This window comes from Pollicipes pollicipes, unplaced genomic scaffold, assembly GCF_011947565.3.
Source record: "Pollicipes pollicipes isolate AB1234 unplaced genomic scaffold, Ppol_2.1 Scaffold_3447;HRSCAF=4054_pilon_pilon_pilon, whole genome shotgun sequence".
Taxonomy (NCBI): Eukaryota; Metazoa; Arthropoda; class Thecostraca; order Pollicipedomorpha; family Pollicipedidae; genus Pollicipes; species Pollicipes pollicipes.
In genome coordinates this window covers 23213933-23232349 of record NW_023596297.1, presented here as the reverse complement: position 1 = coordinate 23232349, position 18417 = coordinate 23213933, and the positions used below count along the sequence as shown (strand labels likewise).

General features: G+C 56.0%; 1 protein-coding gene across 1 annotated transcript; it reads right to left on the bottom strand.

The window, feature by feature from the left end:
- Window positions 1-1302: 1302 nt before the first annotated feature.
- Window positions 1303-16736, bottom strand: LOC119091530 (coatomer subunit alpha). The gene is made up of 20 exons (XM_037214339.1): window positions 16475-16736; window positions 13479-13626; window positions 12971-13087; window positions 11233-11383; window positions 10253-10716; window positions 9842-9987; window positions 9252-9453; window positions 8776-8915; window positions 8023-8247; window positions 7564-7726; window positions 7254-7353; window positions 6685-6818; window positions 6032-6409; window positions 5433-5738; window positions 4925-5203; window positions 4333-4486; window positions 3792-3907; window positions 3139-3273; window positions 2634-2801; window positions 1303-2046 (listed from the first exon to the last, which is right to left on the bottom strand). The coding sequence occupies exons 1-20, from the start codon at window positions 16552-16554 to the stop codon at window positions 1978-1980; spliced, it is 3675 nt and encodes a 1224-aa protein (XP_037070234.1). The 5' UTR covers window positions 16555-16736; the 3' UTR covers window positions 1303-1977.
- Between the last annotated feature and the right edge of the window lie 1681 nt (window positions 16737-18417).

Here is an 18417-nt window from a genome sequence, read left to right as displayed (position 1 = left end):
GTTGATACATGATAAAACATGTAGTTTATCATCGAAAATCAACGACGTCGGGACCGACCGAGTCAAAGCTTGGTAGCCGCCTAACCAGTCCCACAAAACCCTTGCTAATGGGCAGAACGTCTGCGATTTCATTGACTGTCCTGAGAGTGGCGGCCAGGGGTCACAATTTCGGCCTTCTTAAGGCGGTTTTGAATTGCTGTGGATTCGGAGACGGACTGGGTTTTGGGATGGGAAAATGACGACTTAACATGAAGTCCTCAATGTCAGAACGCTTGATAAAATTGCCGATGCTGTGCTCATTGGCAAGAAATGAGGGAAAATCAGTTCATCAATTCCTGAGATCAGGATTGGCTTACACTCGATAAACATCTTTTAAAAGGGCGAGATGGCACCTTGAAATCGCCAGTTTATAACAGCTGGTGAAATAACGATGTGTGATCGACTGTTGGGGGGGGGGGGGGGGGGTTCGATGGGATAGATGGAGAGTTAGCTACGTTCGGACCTGGATTTAATACTCCAAAAGTGGTTAGACTGGTTTTACTGGTCGAGATCGCCTAAAATGGTTGAGGTCTGGGGTTACTAGGGCCGCTGGTAAAATCAAAAGATTGTCAATCGGTGCATGGCAGTTATTGAAATCGTGTGCATCAGCTTGCGAAGGTTTTCAGGGCTAAATCACATTGCTGGCCACACTGCTGGCCATAAATCACGTCCCCCCCCCCCCGAGTACGACTTTCTAGGAATTAACGATTGGAAGAAATGCCCCAAGTGTATGTTGGTTTTCAAACTCGTAATCATTACAAAACAACTGGTATAGTCGCAACTGCTCGGTCATACGGATTGTTTCAAAGTCATCTCTGGGGCAATGGTTTCGGAATCTGAACTCGACTTCGGTGTTCCCTCATGTTTCGCGGCTTTTTGGGTCACCCGACGGACGAAAAGGGAAGTTACAGTGCGGCTGATGCTTCTTAGGCCCTCTTCCCGTTGGTGAATGTTTCGATGAGATCCGTATGGAGGCCTTCGTTGGCAATGCACAAAGCGGTGTATTCGGCTTTTGAAAACCAAAATGGTGATCCGGCATTGCTGGTTTCGGAGCAGCAAACGAAATCATTCCTACTACGCCTGTGATTTTTGGTGCAAATTGTCCGCTTTTCCGACGTTTTGGGCTGGTTGCACGGATGGCGGCGAAGTAATGTACTTAACAGTCCGTATCTAGTGTCATGTCGGAAATCGTTCGCGTCCGTCGCGTAGCAGACAGATGCCTCGCGACCCATTCCTTCCGGCAAGCCCAGCAGAAAACCGCACCAGCTAGGATAGAAAAGAATGTATTTATATTCCATATCCTCAACCCAACACGTTTATAATATAGGCAGGCGATGCGGGCCCGGCGATCACACAACATCTAACGGCACTGCATGCGCACTGTCGTGATTTCAGCCGCGAGCCGGCCGTCGGCAGGCCGCTGTATCGCGGGCGACACCCTGTCCAGTCGGGAGCACGCGGCCACCCAACAAGCACACGTCCTCCCTTGTAGAGGACCGCCATCCACCGTGGGCGCACGTCGAGCTACCCCCGGCGGCTCCCAATAATTCCGCATCACACGTTCGTTAAATTCCGCCCAACAAATCAGCAACAAGAACACCGGAAGCGAACAGAACCGATGGGCATGCCTCCGGTCGGCCAGTGGCTGCGAATGTCTCCAGCGGCAGTCATCGCCGACGGCTACATCTGCCACCGGCGGGCCGACGCTGTCCGGCGGCCGCGCTCGTCTTGTGACACCCGTCTGGCGCCGGGCCCACCAGCCCTGGCCGTCGGCAGCTCGCCCGGCACGCGCTAGGGTCGGATGGGTGCTGCTGGGAAGTGCACTTGCAGTGGCAGGGCACGGCACGGCACGGCACGGCACGGCGCGGCACGGCGCGGCGCGGCGTGGTCTCCTCCCGACTCGGAATGCGGGGTGTGTCGGCGGTGGCGGCCGGTCCCCTATCGGAACTGCAGCGGGCAGATGCGCAGGCCAATGCTCTCGCGGCCCACCTCCGCCACGGCGCACACCTGCCGACGGCCGGACGGTCATGCGGCGCCGCTGCACACGGGTGGCGAGGCACACGGAGCCTCACGAGGCACGGGGGTCCCGGCGAGCGGCAGGTTACGAGGTATGGGGTGCCGAGGGACCTGGGGTGTTACAGGGCAAGGGGTGCACGAGGCGCTAAGAGACGCGGGGCGTCACGAAGCATAGGGCGATGAGGGACATGATACATCGAGGGACAAAAGTCAACACGGGATCAATACACGCGGGCAGCGAACACAAGGAGCGCCGGAGATGTGTGCAGATGGCCGAACCCACCACTGGTCGGATAATACATGGCATGCGTGTCGCAAACAAAAGAACGCACACCACTACTGAAACGAAGCTCGACACAAGCTAACGGGCAACAATATTACTCTGTAACAAGAGATCATCCCACATTTGAATTAGCGGTATGGCAGCCAACGTGACTCATTTACTTCCACAAGCCCTGGCCGACACCATTCCACTGTCCCCTCCAAGGTATGCCCGCTGGAAAGAGCGACCATCACTGAACACGCCGGCGTCCGAAGCCGACGCGCAGCGGCGCCGGGCCGGCGGCGGCGCGACCCACCTTGCAGAGCGAGCCCTTGTAGTCGGGCGTGTACGCGGCCGAGCACAGCGGGCACTTGGCGTCCGGTTTGCCCCGGTAGATGGGCCGGTAGGTGGCGGCGCACAACGCGAACGGGTTGTGCTCGTCGTACAGCAGCTGGTGCTCGTCCGTCGGCGTCTTGTCGCACACCTGGCGACGGCGGCGGCGGCGGCGCACGCATCAGGACAAAGACCACGTGCGGTCCGTAGAGCGCCAATGGACAGGGCGCACGCAGGGACGCGACATGCACGGTTTGACCGACCTCTCTCACGGGGTGCTCGTCATGGTGGGGGAAACGGGGCGTCCCTTCCTGGCCGACATCTGAGTCTAAGACGAACAAGGCGGCCCCCACACCCTCAAACTACCTTCGCCATTTTCATGGCTAACAACGAGCGTGATTAGCAGCCAATTGCACAACCAAACCACCAGATCATGGAACGAGTCAGCCCGTCTCGTGGCTGCCCAGGGGGAGGCGCCGCCGCCTGACCTGGAGCACTTTGCGCGTCTGCTGGGCCACCTCGGGCCGCGGCCCCAGCTCCAGCAGGCGCCGCGCGAAGCTGGCCGCCGTGCGGTAGTTCTTCAGCTTGAAGAACAGGTTGAGGGCCGTGCGCAGCGTCAGCACCTGACCGGGCAGAGGCGTCGAGGTGAGCCGCGGCGTCAGGCGACATCAGGGCGTCACCCCTACCAACACCGTCCAGCAGCGCCGGCCGGCCACAGGTCACTTCAAGCAATGGCACTCCAACGTCTAACGCCACTGGAGATTCGGTCGAGGTTCGCCCGGACATCGGACGTCGCTGTTGAAACCTGCTCGCCAACATGGCGCACGTCTGCTGAGACAATTCCCCACCGGCACCACGCCACACAGTTTCGTGACATTGACTGACGGCAACATCTGTCTTCCTTTGCGACCTGAATGAAGTAGCATGCGCCTGACCCCAACACGCCGATCTGAGCGCAGTATCACGCGCCAGACCCCCAGGCCGCGCGTCAGCTGACGGCAGTCGCTGAAGGCGGTCACCGCCGGCGGCCCTGTTAGGCGCGGCGGGACGCCGGGTTTCACGCAAGCCCCGCCCGGCCGTCAGCGGCGGCGGCGTCGCTCGGCTCTGCCCGTCGCCGCCTGTGCCCGAAGGCCCGGCCTACCTGGTGCACCGGCTGGATGTTGCAGTGGGTGAAGTAGGCGGCCATCTCGCAGAGCCGCTTCTGCTCCTCCAGCGTCGCCTTGGGCATCTCCTTGCGCTGGATCTCCATCGACAGCCCTGTCGGCCAACGGTCAGTGCGTCCCACGGTCCGATCGAGGTTGGTTGCGCTCGGCACGCGCGCGGGAACCGCCTCAACCGCGGTAAAGACAGGCACTCAACGCATAAGATCGATGGACAAAACCATAGCGACAAAGTGCTTAAGTGGAAGTCGCCATGCCCCAGAGATGTTCCCAGAAGTGCTGCACCAGGGACACCGCACCAACCAGCCCATTTAAACAGCACTGATCTGTCCCGGAGAGGCCGTCGTCAGTCGACAGCGCTGAACTTTGTGGTCCCTTTGCACCGACGTGTTTAACGCCGTCCATCCCGGCCCGTCGGTTCGGCGGCATCAGCGCCCTCCTCCTGACGCCTGTTCGCCGTCCCTGCCCCAACACGCCGCCCCCCCCCCCCCCCCTCGCCGCGGCCGGGCGGCCGGCGCTCACCGAGCACATATTCGCGGCAGATCTCCATCAGCTGAGTGGCCTCGGCGATCTCCTGCTTTGTGGTGACGGCCAGCAGCGGCACAGACAGCAGGATGGCGCGGAACCGCTCCACCGCCTCGGCGAACTTGCCGGCCGTCGTCAGTTGGTAGCACGTCTGGCGGCAGACGGTGACATCAGAGGTCCGCGTCGCTCACTTCCAGCCCAGACGGCGCACCACCGCCGATTCGAAGCCCCCGACTGTAGCTGTGAATCTCGTATGGAATCCTGAGAACGCGGACTCGGATAATCCGGATTTCACCAATGCTGCCGAGAGGCGCGGACAGATCACAATACCAAAAATAAGTCCACCCACCTTCCCACGTACTGGGTGAAGCACACGGCAAATTTCCGTAACCCGGTGACGCACGTTATTCAGTGTCGCACCGATTACTGCTGCACTAGCCACGCCGCATCTGGAGGTCGGCCATGCACGCGGATAGTCGCCACAATCGCTCGGTGTCCCGCCGTGTCTCCACATCGCTCGCCTCCTCACCTGAAGACCGGCCATCTCACCTCGAGCCGGATGACTTCACCTAACACCCGGACACCTCACCTGAAGTCGGTTGACGAGGTCGGTCAGTCGAATGCCGACGGCCGGCATGCCGGCCTTCATGCCGGCCTCCTTCCAGTTGCGGTGCGGGTGGCCGAAGAGGGGCGGTGAGCTGGCCGCCGCCGGGAAGCAGGTGCGCGCCTGGCTGAACGCCTGCAGGAACAGCTGGCGGTAGGGCGCGAACGCCACCACGCCCAGCTGGTCGTGCAGCAGCCGGAAGGCCGACTCGAACGAGCCGGCCAGCACGTGATCCACCGGCAGCTGCGAGTTGCGCGTCCACACCTGACGGCGTCGCCGGCGGGGGTTAGCGGGGTCAGCAGAGCGGGGTCAGGTCGGTCAGCGTCCAGTAACAGTGTGCAAGTCAACTGCTCACCCACATGAGCAGTACTGAAGCCGGTTCATCTCGCACAAGCAGCAGTTGATAAAGTTGTCAATCTCTTTATGCCTCCAAATCATCGCGAGTCCTCCAACCGCCAGCCCCGTCGCCAGCCGGTCTAGTCCGCCCGCCCACCTGCGTTTGCGGCGTGCCCTTGGTGGGCGGCACAAAGTAGCCGTCGTCGTCGGCGCCGCCGCCGGCGGCGGCCGGCACCTCCAGGTCGGCCGGCAGCTCGAGGTCGTCATCCACGTCCCAGCCGCCGCCCTCGTCGCCGGCGGCGCCGTCCAGGCCCGGCTCGCCGTCGCCCTCCTCGTCGAGGCCGAGGTCGGCGTCCGCGCCCCAGCCGTCGGCGGCGCCCTCGTCCGGCGCGTCCGCCACCATCGCCGACGCCACGGCCGTCGGCGCGCGGCCCGGCTTCGTGATGGCGCCCTCGAAGAATGTCTGCCGGGGAGGCGAGGGCGGCCGCGGTTAGCAGGGTCTAGCCGCCGTAGCGCGAGAGGCGCCACATGCCAAGCCTGTCGCCAGGGGTCGACCTAGCGGCTGTGGACGACACAGCGCGACAATAAGGACGGATTACAGAACGTTGGCAACGCGTCACAGGCGCTCGCAATGCAAGCATGGAGCGAAAGACCACGGGGCCCCCGAGTGCTAGTCCCGTCGCTGCGCCGACAGATCGGCGGCCGGCGGGCTGCAGGGAGCACGAACCACCGGCGGCCGGATCCACCGAGCCGTACCTTCGAGACGGTCAGCAGCGGCCAGTTGTCGTCGCTCTGGTGAAGCGGCGCCGGCGGCTGCAGCAGCTGCGCCTGCGGCTCCGGCTGCGGCAGCTCGGCGTCCTCACCCAGGGCCGCCGCCAGCTCGGCCGTCTCCGTCTCCAGGCCGTGCGTGGCGGCCGTCAGGTAGGCCAGCTGCGTCTGGCCGCACGCGCGCAGGATGCGCACACGCTCCGGCACGTCGCCCAGGTACAGGGCGCTCTGGTACTGGCCGGACGTGTCCTTGCGGATCTCGGCGATCTTCATCATCTTGCGCAGCTTCTCCAGGTTGCCGGTGATGAGGTACAGGAAGCTGAGCCGGTCGAAGTTCTTGGTGCGCTGGTAGCACATCTCCACCACCTGGGAAGGACAGAGACGGCGCGGTCACTCGATGACGCAGGTGGTGGTGGTGACGGGCTGGGACGCCCCTGAGGAAAGCCCTGTCAGATCATTCAGTCGCATGATGCATGATCGCAAGTTGTGCTTTACGTTCGATAGCCATTGATGCGAAGTGCGGTCATGGTGCTTCACGTCTCGGCGGAACGGTTCTCTGCGAGGACGAAGACGAGGGACAATGAGAACCTCCACCCTTCACAGTCACGTCACCGGGCGGCGGTGAGCCGGTCGCGCCGTACCTGGTGATTGCCCTGCATCAGCGCCGCCTCGCCCAGCTTGTCCCAGCAGTCCTTGTCGTCGAGGGCCCGCGCCGCCTCCAGGGCCACGTCCACGTTGCCGCACTCCAGCGCCAGACCGAACCGGGTCTTCTCGTCTGCGGCACCAGCCGAGACGGCACGTGAGCCGACCGGTCCGCCGCGGGCCGGCGCGCGCCGCGCCACGGACGACACGCCAGCGCTGCCACGCGACACGTCACCCAACGCATGCGGCGCACTCCACGAGACGCGCGGGGCGCGCACACGCGTGCGAAGGCGCCTCACGCGGCACGCTTGACACGAGAGGTACTGTACGCAGTGCGCAACTCGACATCGCACGCCGGGCTAGCAAGGATCACACACGGCAGTCGCGATGCCGCACACCCATACACGACAGATACACACGGCAGTCGGCAGCGCCTCTGGGGCGACCAGGGCGGCGTTCGACAGAACAACTACCGTTAGCACCCAAACTGTGATGCAAGCATGGACCCGGCAAGACCCACGTTATTCAGTGTGTATGCAACAAAGGTGGCTGTGCCCGCGTTTGGCACCTTTCACGAAGTGCAGGGCGACCTCCGGATAGCCCTTCTTCTGCAGGTAGGCGATGATGGACTGGCCGACCAGCTTGGCGTTGCGGACCATGTGCAGAACCTGCCAACGTTCGCCGGGGCTCTGAATCCCGAACACGACTGCCGCATCATACTACAACCGTCCACTCATCCACACCGTGTCATCAGCTCACCGCATGCCTCGCGGACATGATCAGGATCCAGGCTTTATACAACAATGAATGTCGGCCTTTAGTATACTCCGTCCGTCGCCTGGTGCACCAGGCCATGCCGCGCGTTATAAGCAGCTCACCTCGTCATACTTGCGGTTGACCAGCGCCAGCTTGAAGCGGAACTCGGTGACGTCGACGTTCATGATGCGCGCGCGCACCTCGCGGTCCAGACAGTGCACCTGGCTGCCCTTGATCTTGGTCAGGTAGATGGGCACGTGCAGCGTGCGGATAATGCCGTTGTCGCTGTGGATGAAGGCAACAGTGAATTATTACGGCAATGATGCGTCGGCACGGGGCGCACGAGGCAAAGGCAAAGTGCAGCTTCCGTGAGGGTTTCTTGTCGTCAGCATGTTGTCTGCTGTCGGACACGCACACAACTACGGCACGGACGACAGTTTCAATCGACCGCAACACCCAATGCCAGTAAGACCGACCAGCACGTTACTCGACACAAACCACGGAGCCTGGTCCTGGCACGCCTTTACCAACGATCCTGTCACATCTTCACGCACGGCAGTTTCGCCTGTTGCGCCGCTTACCCGTTGGTGAGCGTGTACTTGATGTGGTTGGAGGTGGTGTAGATAAAGACGCCGCTGTCATCCCACGTGCCCGACTTGACGCGCGTGCTTTCCTGCAGCGAGCAGAGCGTCTCCAGCTTGCGGTTGCAGACCAGCACGGCGTGCTTGGCCAGCAGGGCCACATGCGACATGTCCGGCGACCAGACCACGTAGCGGCACTTGTTGATCTTCACGCTAGCCGTGGACCTGAGCGGGGGAGACGGAGCGGAGCGGGTCACGGCGCGGCACGACACAGATCTGCGCCCAGTCGGCCGGGCGACACCTCCACCGGCACGCGAAAGGTGACCGCCGACAGCCGTTCTGTTTTCATTCGAACGACGCACGGACGCAGATCCACTATCACATTCTCAGTCGCATACATCGCAGCGAAAATACCCGAATAATTGGCTTGTGGCAGCGGTCAGAACGAACAAGACACACGTGCCGAAGAGAGCTCGCGCGGGGATACCTTTAGGCCATGGGACGCCAAAACACGTCATAAGCTGCAGTGCACCGACTGTGACAACGTACACCACCACAAAAGCTGAACCTTGATACGGTAGACAAATCTTGCCCTCCCGTGCGGCCAAATACAGCCGATAAGCCTCACCAGCCGCCTACCGGCACGGCGTCTCTGAGCTGTATTGAGGCCGACAGTGCTGAGCGCGCAGTCCAGTCCCGAGCCAGCTGGGTCTCGACGCCTGTCGGCCGGCGGCGCGCGTGCGGCCCACTCACCGCTTCTGCTGGACGTCGAACATGGTGACGGCGTCCGTGTCGCGTAGCAGCAGCATGCCCGTGCCCGCGTAGAAGATCTCATCGCAGGCCGGCGCCTGCACCTTCTTCTGCACCTCGTTCTTCAGGTTCTTTATGGTGATCTGAGACAACCCGGCCAGCGCGGCGTTACAACGACACACGTACGGCGCAGCCCATGCCATAGCCGTCGACAATTCTCGCGCTCGGAGGATCACCGGAGGTTCCTTGAAGCATATCGCGGCTATTTAACCAACTAGATATCGGATGCATCTCCACAACCGCACAGCCCCAGAGGACCTGCCAACGCCGATCCATGCCATCACATCGCCGGAGAGACGCCATCCGACTGTCCCGACGTTCTCCTGTCTCGCCAAGGCGTCCCAGCTGCCGTCGGGCCCTCGGCCGACCCCGGCCCTCGTCACCACCCGACCGCGGCCCGCGCGTCCCGCTCCCCTGACCTGGTGGCTGCGGTCCAGCACGGCGAACCGGTTGCGGGCCACCCAGATGGCGCTGAGGCCGGCGGCCCGCTTGCCCTCGGGCGTCTCCGGGTTCTGCGGGTCCGTCTGCTTGGGCACCTGGTACAGGTCGTACGTGGAGTTCTCCGTGTTGGAGGGGCGCGAGCAGATGAGCACCGCGTTCTCCGCCGGGTTGTAAGAGAGGCTGTTGGGCGGCAGCGGCCGGTCAGAGCCAGCCGAGCACGCCACGGCACGCACGCGCCAGCACATCCTCCCCTCCCGCCCCCCCCCCCCCCCCCCCCCGACCCCTGAGCGCCGGTAAGTACATCAAATCAGGTTAAAGCCCAACAGCGGTACATTTGCACATCCTTGGTTACACCATACGCACTGGCATGGCGCGTTTAGTATTTCGCAATGCGAGCGCAACGACCTCACAGTTAAAAGACAAAGTGATGAGTCGTGTGTGATGAGTGGTGAGCACACACACGATCTTTTACCACCCTGCCAGCCTGGCTTGTGCCACCACAGGTCCCCACTGGCGCCGGAGTCAAGAGCCGAGCTGGGCCGGACCGGCAGTGCCGGCGGCCGCCCACCTGTATGGCTTGGTGCGGCCCAGAAGCCGGATTTGCATCACGGCCACGTCCTTGTTGGTGGTGAAGTCGAGCCGGCGCAGGAACTTGTCCTTGACGTAGAAGAGCATGTTGCCGCTGATGGCATGCGCCGGCCGCTCTCGCTCCAGCTGCCGGACATGGACGAGCGACTGAGCGACTCAGCCGGGCCGGCAGGCAGCCACCGGCGGCCGGGACAGCGGCGACGGCGGCAGCAGCTCGGCGAGTGTACACTGCCCCAGCCACTCACCTTCCGGTTACGTGCAATCGCTAGAGCACGCTTCCTCTTTTGGCGTGTCACTGGGTGTACGTCAAGTGCTACTTCAGATTAAATGCATACTGTCGTCATTTTCTTCCCCCCCCCCCCTCCCCCAACAGCCGACGGACGTCACTGACCTTGAAGATGATCATGCCCGAGTCGTGGCCAGCGGCGAACACGTTGAGCGAAGGATGCGCACCCATCACCCAGAAGCGGTCGTGCTCGCGCCGGAACGTGTGCAGGCAGGTGCGCTTGCTCATGTCCCAGACGCGAATGGACTTGTCCTCAGAGTTGGAGAGGATCAGCTCCTGGCGCGGGTGGAAGAGCACGCACGAGACGTTGTTGTAGTGTCCGCGGCACGTGTCCACCTCCCACGCCTTGGTGTCGTTCATGCGCCAGAACTTGATCTGACGGTCGTCGGCGCCGGACACGATCAGCGGCAGCGTCGGGTGGAACGTGGCCCAGTTGACGCCGCGGTCGTGGCCCTCCAGCACGTGCTTGACCACGGCGTCAGCCTGGCCGAACAGGTCGGGCGAGTGCCCCGCCTTGGCGTGATCGTCCATGCCGGACGGGCCGGGCGCCACGTGCTTCTGGCGCAGACCTGGCGACCGTCGGCGGGGCGTTACAGCGCGGCAGCGGCGCCGGACATTGGGCACAGCAAGGCCAAGGTCACGAGGACTTTTCAGACAAGCTGCTATATTATTATGCAAGTTAAACAAGCAATATTAGGACAAGCTGGCATGGAGGACAAAAATGATACTGGACGCCGTTACAGCCTTCATTCATCTCGCTTTCGGTGCTGGTTGACGCGCGCATTGATAGGTAAATGCCTATGGAGACGCAATAAAACAGCAGTTAGTTATACAACAACAACAAAATTGTGAGAGCTCCAGCACAAAAATACAAACGAGGTACTGCCAAAACAAGAGTCAAGAGCTAACGGGGCGCTCGCGCAACCGACCTCGGACGTCATCACACCAAACCAGACGAACGAATCGCCCCCGGCGCCGCCCCCCCCCCCCCCCCTCCCCCACCCGAGCCACTGACGGTCAGGCACGTCGCGTGACACGGCCTCGAGCTGCCCTCCTCCGGGCGTGACCCGGCCCGTCGCACGCACCGCTGATGTCCCAGACGCGCACGGTCTGGTCGAGCGAGGCGGACACCACCAGGTCCTCGGACGGGTGGAAGCGAGCGCACATCACGTAGTGGTTGTGCCCCGTCAGAATGCAGATGCAGCTGCGGCGCTGCCAGTTCCAGATGCGGATGGTCTGCCGGGGTCAGCGGAGCGTCAGCCAGAGGTCAGACGGGTCCGCCGGCGGTCAGACGGGTCCACCGACGGTCGACCAAGGAAGACACAGCTGGGCATTCCAATCAATTAGCACAACGAATTCCGAACGCATTACATAGTATGGCACAACGGCAGCAAATATGAACATTTTCCATTATGAATCGTGCTAAAGGGGATATTTCACATTTGAAGATATTGAAGCACGCGTCAGATATCGTGAAACAAGCTCACTTATAATTGCTGGTGTGCTTTTTCCGTGAAAAAGACTGGTCTAGACAGCACAATTATCTGCTAGTAAATATGCTCCTCAACGCGTCATGGCTTGGTTACGTCATCGTACCTTGCAAAACAATGATTGAGGGCAAATCGACGGCCGTTATATCTGGAAATCGTCCTGATGAACGCAAGATATTAACGTCCCAAAAAATCAATTATTCTTGGTATTAGTTGTCGCATGGTTTATGGAATGGCGGGATTCGAACGACGTTATTACAACATTATGAATGCCAAGTCGACCTTGAAATGATCTCCCCGATATATCTTTTCCCATTTTCGCGGGTGTAAAGCTCAGAAACTAGAGGGGCTCAGGTCTAACGAAGGTCAGGCTTGTGGCCGCAGCGAAAGGTCTTCAAGATGGCTGTCTCAGTTCGAAACCCCATATAAGTGTGCGATACTTCCTTCAACCAATGGCAATGAAACATGAATGGAATGTTTCAAACAGCATCAGTGTTAACTTTATATAAAAAACGAAGCTAGCCGGCCAAGAAGCGAAAACAAAGGAATGAAAAGGCTGGCATGATACCATCAAAGACCGGCAGAACGTAAAAAATGTACGAGTTACTTGCATCTGACATGAAACCATCAAAAATCCGCAGAACGTAAAAATGTACGAGTTTCTTGCATTACAATTGTCGAACGAGGCTCTACATAGCAATGGCTATCAAAGCTGACCACCAGCGTCCCGTCAAGTTTTTGCCACCCTACTTAAGTTCCGATCACGTTGGAAGCATACAGTCAGAGTGAAAGTGTCAAATATAATTATTACATGGATACAGACACATACAGATTTCAGATATGGGGGTGTTTATTCGCTCTTTCATCCATCGGTTTGGTTCGGACTGCCGAACACTGACCGGAGCCGCCGGGTCGGCCAGAAGCGTCCAGCAGTGTTTCGTGACCCCCCCCCCCCCCCTCTTCTCGAACAATAAACTACACAAATATTTACAACCTTATGTCCTGAAGCCATATATACGCTGTGGTGTTCAGCGCCGTTATCATATACCAGCGCTGCCTTCGTGCTCTGCGCGGGAAGTGAGGCGGCGCCGGACTCACCGCATGCTCCGCGCGATGCGTGAGGCGGCACGGAACTCATCGCGTGCCCAGCGCGGGGAGTGGGGCAGCACCGGACTCACTGCGTGCCCCGCGCGGTGCCTGAGGCGGAGCCGGACTCGCCGCGTGCTTCGCGCGGTAAGGCGGCGACGGATCCACCTGGTGCTCCGCGCCGAGAGTAAGGCGGCGACGGATCCACCTGGTGCTCCGCGCCGGGAGTGAGGCTCCCCGGACCCACCTGGTCGTCGGAGGCCGAGATGATCCAGGGGTACTCGTGGTGGAACTCGGTGGTGCGGATGTAGTCCAGGTGACCAAGCAGCGTGAACACGCACCGCTTCTGTTTGTAGTTCCACACCTGCAACACGCGGCGCCACCAAAACCTCATGATCAAGTAGGTCACCGAGGACCACGTTTTATGTGCAAGCAAAGTGGTCTTCATGCCAACGCACCCTTTTACACCAAACCACCATCCTCAAACAAGTCTTTATGAAATCAAAACGCCTATTCCAAATGGCCTGAAGGCACTTGTAAGCCGCGATTTATACGAGCAATGCCAATAAGCCATGAAACTTGTTCAGTAGAACACCTTGAAAGTTGGAACCCTCAAAATTCCACTGCCGAGCAGTTGAAGGATTCATGTGGTGCATGCCGCCAACTGTGACCAGAATACCCCAAACAGCAACTGCACGCCATCGAATCCTCGAGGCTGGACGGCATAGCAGCCATGCCAATATGTCATCACTAGCCTTGATCTTGTAGTCGTCGCCACCGGACACGAACAGCGGCTGCTGCATGTGGAACGCGATGCCACGCACCGGGCCGTCGTGCTCGTCGAACTTCTCCAGCAGCGTGCACATCCGGTAGTCCCATAGCTGAACCACGCCACTGTGCAAGCTGCAACAACACAAACCATGCTTAAACCTATCATATAAACATCAGGCAGTTTATCTGCTGAGGACTGCCACTCATAACACCAGAGCAAAATCAAAACACAGTCATGACAAAACAGTTGAAAACAGGTGCTACACCATTACAACCATACACAAACATGAGCTAATGGGATAGCTTGTATGGGCCAGATGCCCTTCAGACATGAAACTTTTCTGGTAGTCAGCTTATGACAACTGCCACCTTTCAAGCAAACTATACTAGTTGGGTCAGTAACAGGCTAACTATCTGTGCAAAACATGGTCCTGGTCACAATGAGGCAGACAATACCAATAACTTGCATATTTCTTAACAACAGCATATGAACTGCCATGTCATTGGCTCGCATGTTGTAACCAGGGGTGGCATTTTTCCAGAAGTTTTTTTCCAAGGCCCAATCCAAAGCATGAGGATGGTCCAGCTGTCTGTCCAAAAAGCAATAACACAGCTGTCCAAGATGTTCCAAAGGTTTTACCACCATTCATCCAATTCCCAAATTGGAGGTGAAAGGACAGCTCAGAAACACCAAAAATGTATTTATGGGGCCAGCTTAGCAGGGATAAAAAAAGACCATCATCTAGCGCAAGAGTTCATCAGTTTAGACCATGTCAGCGTAGCTGAGTCAAACTTTGCACAGCTGTAGAGCATTGAATAGCAGATCTTTTAAAGTACAAAATTACATGTATCTTGTAAGGTTGCTGACCTATGGCAGGTCAAGCTCAGGCCATAGCTTTTAGTAAAGACATTTCTGGGGAATCACATCAATGTCATGTTAAAAGAATGTGTCAGATGAAGCCATACCTGGACTGAGATGGCTTCTTAGGCAATAATCCAATCAAATTTAGAATTACAACTAATTCCATTGACCTAGGGCCAGGTATGAAGGTCTGACTGAGGTCAAAACTAACCTTCTTTTGTACACAAGAGTTTGGTTTTATGGGGTAGTTTCTGATGCTCACTTCTAGTTTATCAATGTCAGGGACTGTAACACACATGTTCTATGGACTTTTCTAGGGTCTGAGAAGGTCACTGACCTCTTATGACCCTCGTCAGCATTCTATTCTTACAACACACCACCTAGTGTGATCCTTGATACTTATTGAAATGACAAAATTGGAGCAATCATCTAGGTAATTGGTCACCTTGATATCAAAGATAACAAAAGGTCACTGACTTTGTTGACCTTTTGCTTGAATCATGCATCTAGCTTCACAGGGGTTGCATGAGGAGGTCTGAGAGCACTTGCAATACAAACCTTGAGTTTAACATTTTTGACCTGATTTGAGCCAAGGTCATGACACAGAACCTCAAATTTTGATAAAAGCAAGTTCAGATACAGACCTATCCATTCTCTAATCTCTCTCTAATCTCTCTCTCTCTCTTATCTCTCTATCCACCTGAATGAAGGATATCCAATCAGCCACCTGGACATGTATGAAAAGTGCTGCTGCCAGACATATTGATCCTTGACTTCCTTTAATTGGCCATAACACAACTTGAATGCTGATATGCCATGCACATTTCTGTCCATGTGCAACCTTCATCACCCTGAAAGTTCATATTAGAAAAATACATTCTTACTCTTCCCTTGGGAAAACCTTAATTTGGACACTGCTGCAGACCATTCAGAGTAAGGCAATATTGTGATGGCCTGAAATGGCGACAGAATCAAAAGCGCCATCCAGTTACAAGTGCTTCAAATTCAGCAATACAAAACTATGTTATGGCTGACCAAATTATTTGAGATATCCTAAAAAACTTGAGTAAGTGGACCTACATACAAACTACATTGGTGGACCACACTTCAAATCTACATATTCTTTGATGGATTCTTCCATGTGGAATAACCATAGAAAAACAAGATAAATATTCATGAAAAGGCACGGCCCAGTAGAGAATGGCAGCTTTGACAGCAGGTGTAAATGTAGCAATGATGTCTTCCAGGTAAGTTCTCATAGGTTTTCAATATGGTTGGCAAATGACAAAACTACCTACAGCAATAAGAAAAGCCAATGTCAACATGGATGCATTCTTGCCAAACCAAATCAAAATGCTAACAATTTTTTGAGATCATTAACAAGGCCATGAATGGCATGGTACCAAACTTTGTTTAGTTTAATTATACAACCACCTGATGTACAGCTAACCCTCATACATATGAAATGGATAATTAATAGATAAATAAATCATAGCATGATTACCTATGCATACTAATTACTATTGAATAGCATTAAGTAAAATACCATGACTTGACATACAAATGTACAAAAAATGACAGCCTTAACCATATACATCTATAACAACTACCAATGTACAGGAGACATGCAATTTTGTACAACTGACTGGATGGCTTCTTGATGATGTATATTTTGGTGGCAATTTTATTAGTTGCAGCATCACAGGATTTGCATCCTAGTTGCACTTATGCATACATGTCTTATTATTTCATCCTTTTGTTTCATTCCTGTAAACATTAATCACTAGCTTTCATTGTTTTGCAACTGCATATTACTGGCTTTTCTATTTACCAACATCAACCCACAAAAGTACACTTCCTCAGATGATACAGCAACAGGATGAAATCTGTTGAGTAAGGAGGGAAGACAATTTGTGTCACCCTTTTCAGCTCAAGTAATACACAACAATAGTTCAATATACATGAGGGGCTTCTGAACAGCTTGCAACATTCATCTGTTCTTGCAATCAGGCGATGCAAATGACAACCTCACAAATCAAGCCTGTAAATAACAGCCACACAATTCTAGAAGCTTATGTGTTATGTTAAGGTGCAGAACGTGAATACAGCGATATTTACCTCGCTAGGACCCATGGTCGCTTTGGATGAAACGACAGGCCCTTAACCCTCGCAGACTTTGTCTCAAACTTGGTCAACATCTTCAGCAGCACATTCAACGCGTTCTAGCAGTGAACACAACCTAGAAGTGTGACTTAGGGTACAAACTGATGGTTTGTAGCCACGGCTCAAGAAATGCGGGCACAGCCCCGGTAATGCGGGAGCGGGACCCAAGCCGGCCAGTGTTGCTCGGTAAGACACGATGCGGCGGACACGTCAGCAGGGAAACTCAAACAGCCGCACTTATGCGTTGGTTTTGTATTAAATCTAGTGATGGTAAGCAAGCTTTGAACATATTGGCCAAAATGGCGTTTATTGAGTCCCTAATCACGTGAATGGAAAGACGCCGGTAAAATTATCGTTTTGGATAGCGATTTTCGGGGCAAAACGTTCCGATCTCGATAAAAGTGCGTCTGATGTTCAACAATGGCACGAGAACACTGAATCTGCATGAGATCTTCAAGGTCAAATGACGGGAACTCCACATCACCCATACAATCCTGTTGTACATGTGGATAGCCGCGTCCCGGATATCTAGCATCCAGACCGTGAAAGTCATGAGACGATTGCCGCCGTGAGAGCTACCGAGACTGCTCCTGCGTCCGTTGCCGCTCTAATGGGTGTAACGATGGGGGGAAGGGTCTGGAACTTGGAATGGATATTTCCCTTAGAATTTATCACAAGGGTTTTATCACTCAATTTCGCCTCGGAGACTGCACGTTTTTCATGTCTCTCCATTCAAAATGCCGTTTCCAGCTCGCTGTCCGCCAAATTCCGATTTGACCCCCACGATCCTGATTTTTCTAGCCCCATTTCACAGCCGTGGTTAACCCTATGGCTGTTCTCATGCGAGGTAGCAGTGCAGTTCCCGACATTGTTTAACGTGAACATAAACAATGCCTTGGCAAATGCAAAAGGCGCAACAAATATGACCGCTTTTTATCTAGTGACCCAGTGTGGTAGCCTCTGCTCCATATCGTCTGGTAGCAGTACGACCAAAGCACCGCAACTCGGGGGACAAGAACACGCGCCTCAAAAACCGAGAGCGCGTGCCACATCGTCCCGCCTTTGCCCTTTGACGATGATGTTTGGATTTGTCGGGCATGTCGACTAAAGCGTTCCTTTTACGCCCACTAGTATATCAAATCTGTCCCGTGTTCGGTACGCACCAGTGTTACACACTAAGCGCGCTGATTCACCCGCCGGAGTTGGGTGCGTGACAGCCCGCGTCGTGCAATGACCAAATGGTTGAGTAGACTATTTTAAATAATAGGTGCTTCATGAAATTTAGTCGCCTTGCCATCGCGGATCGGACTATTGCCACTGAAGGCGCATAGGGATAGTGTCCACAGGCCACCTCAGCCACAGTAGCGCCTTCAGCTTCCAGGCGGCGACACTGAGCGTGGGTAACCGGCAGTCGGCGACCGTAGCGAGGGCTTGTTGGTGGTTGACCTAAATAGAAGATAAGTGGGTTTCGTAAGTGCACGACAAAAAGGTATAAAGCGACAGAGGCTGCTGCTCACAGGCGAAGAAACACCTCAGGAAGTGAGGGTGCCACAACAGACTTTGGGGCCGATTCTTGCTATGCGTCGTCATCACATGGCGACGTCAGGTGAAATGCTCATCATCTTCAGACAGTCTGGGGTGATATGGTCCCAAGGCCCCCGCTCCTATGTCTTTGGTAATGCTTACCAGATTGAGGATAAGTTGCTCATCAGGAATGTAGCGGTAGCCATGACACGGCTATGAGGACCATTGAGACCAAACTACATCCAAGATAACTGTATTAATAATGTTTATCTCGCAAAGCATAAACTGAGTACAGGTTGGAATGGCGTATTTCATCCCGCATATAATTTGGAGCGTTGCCGTCAGTGGGCCGAGCGGTAAATGGCAGTTAAGGT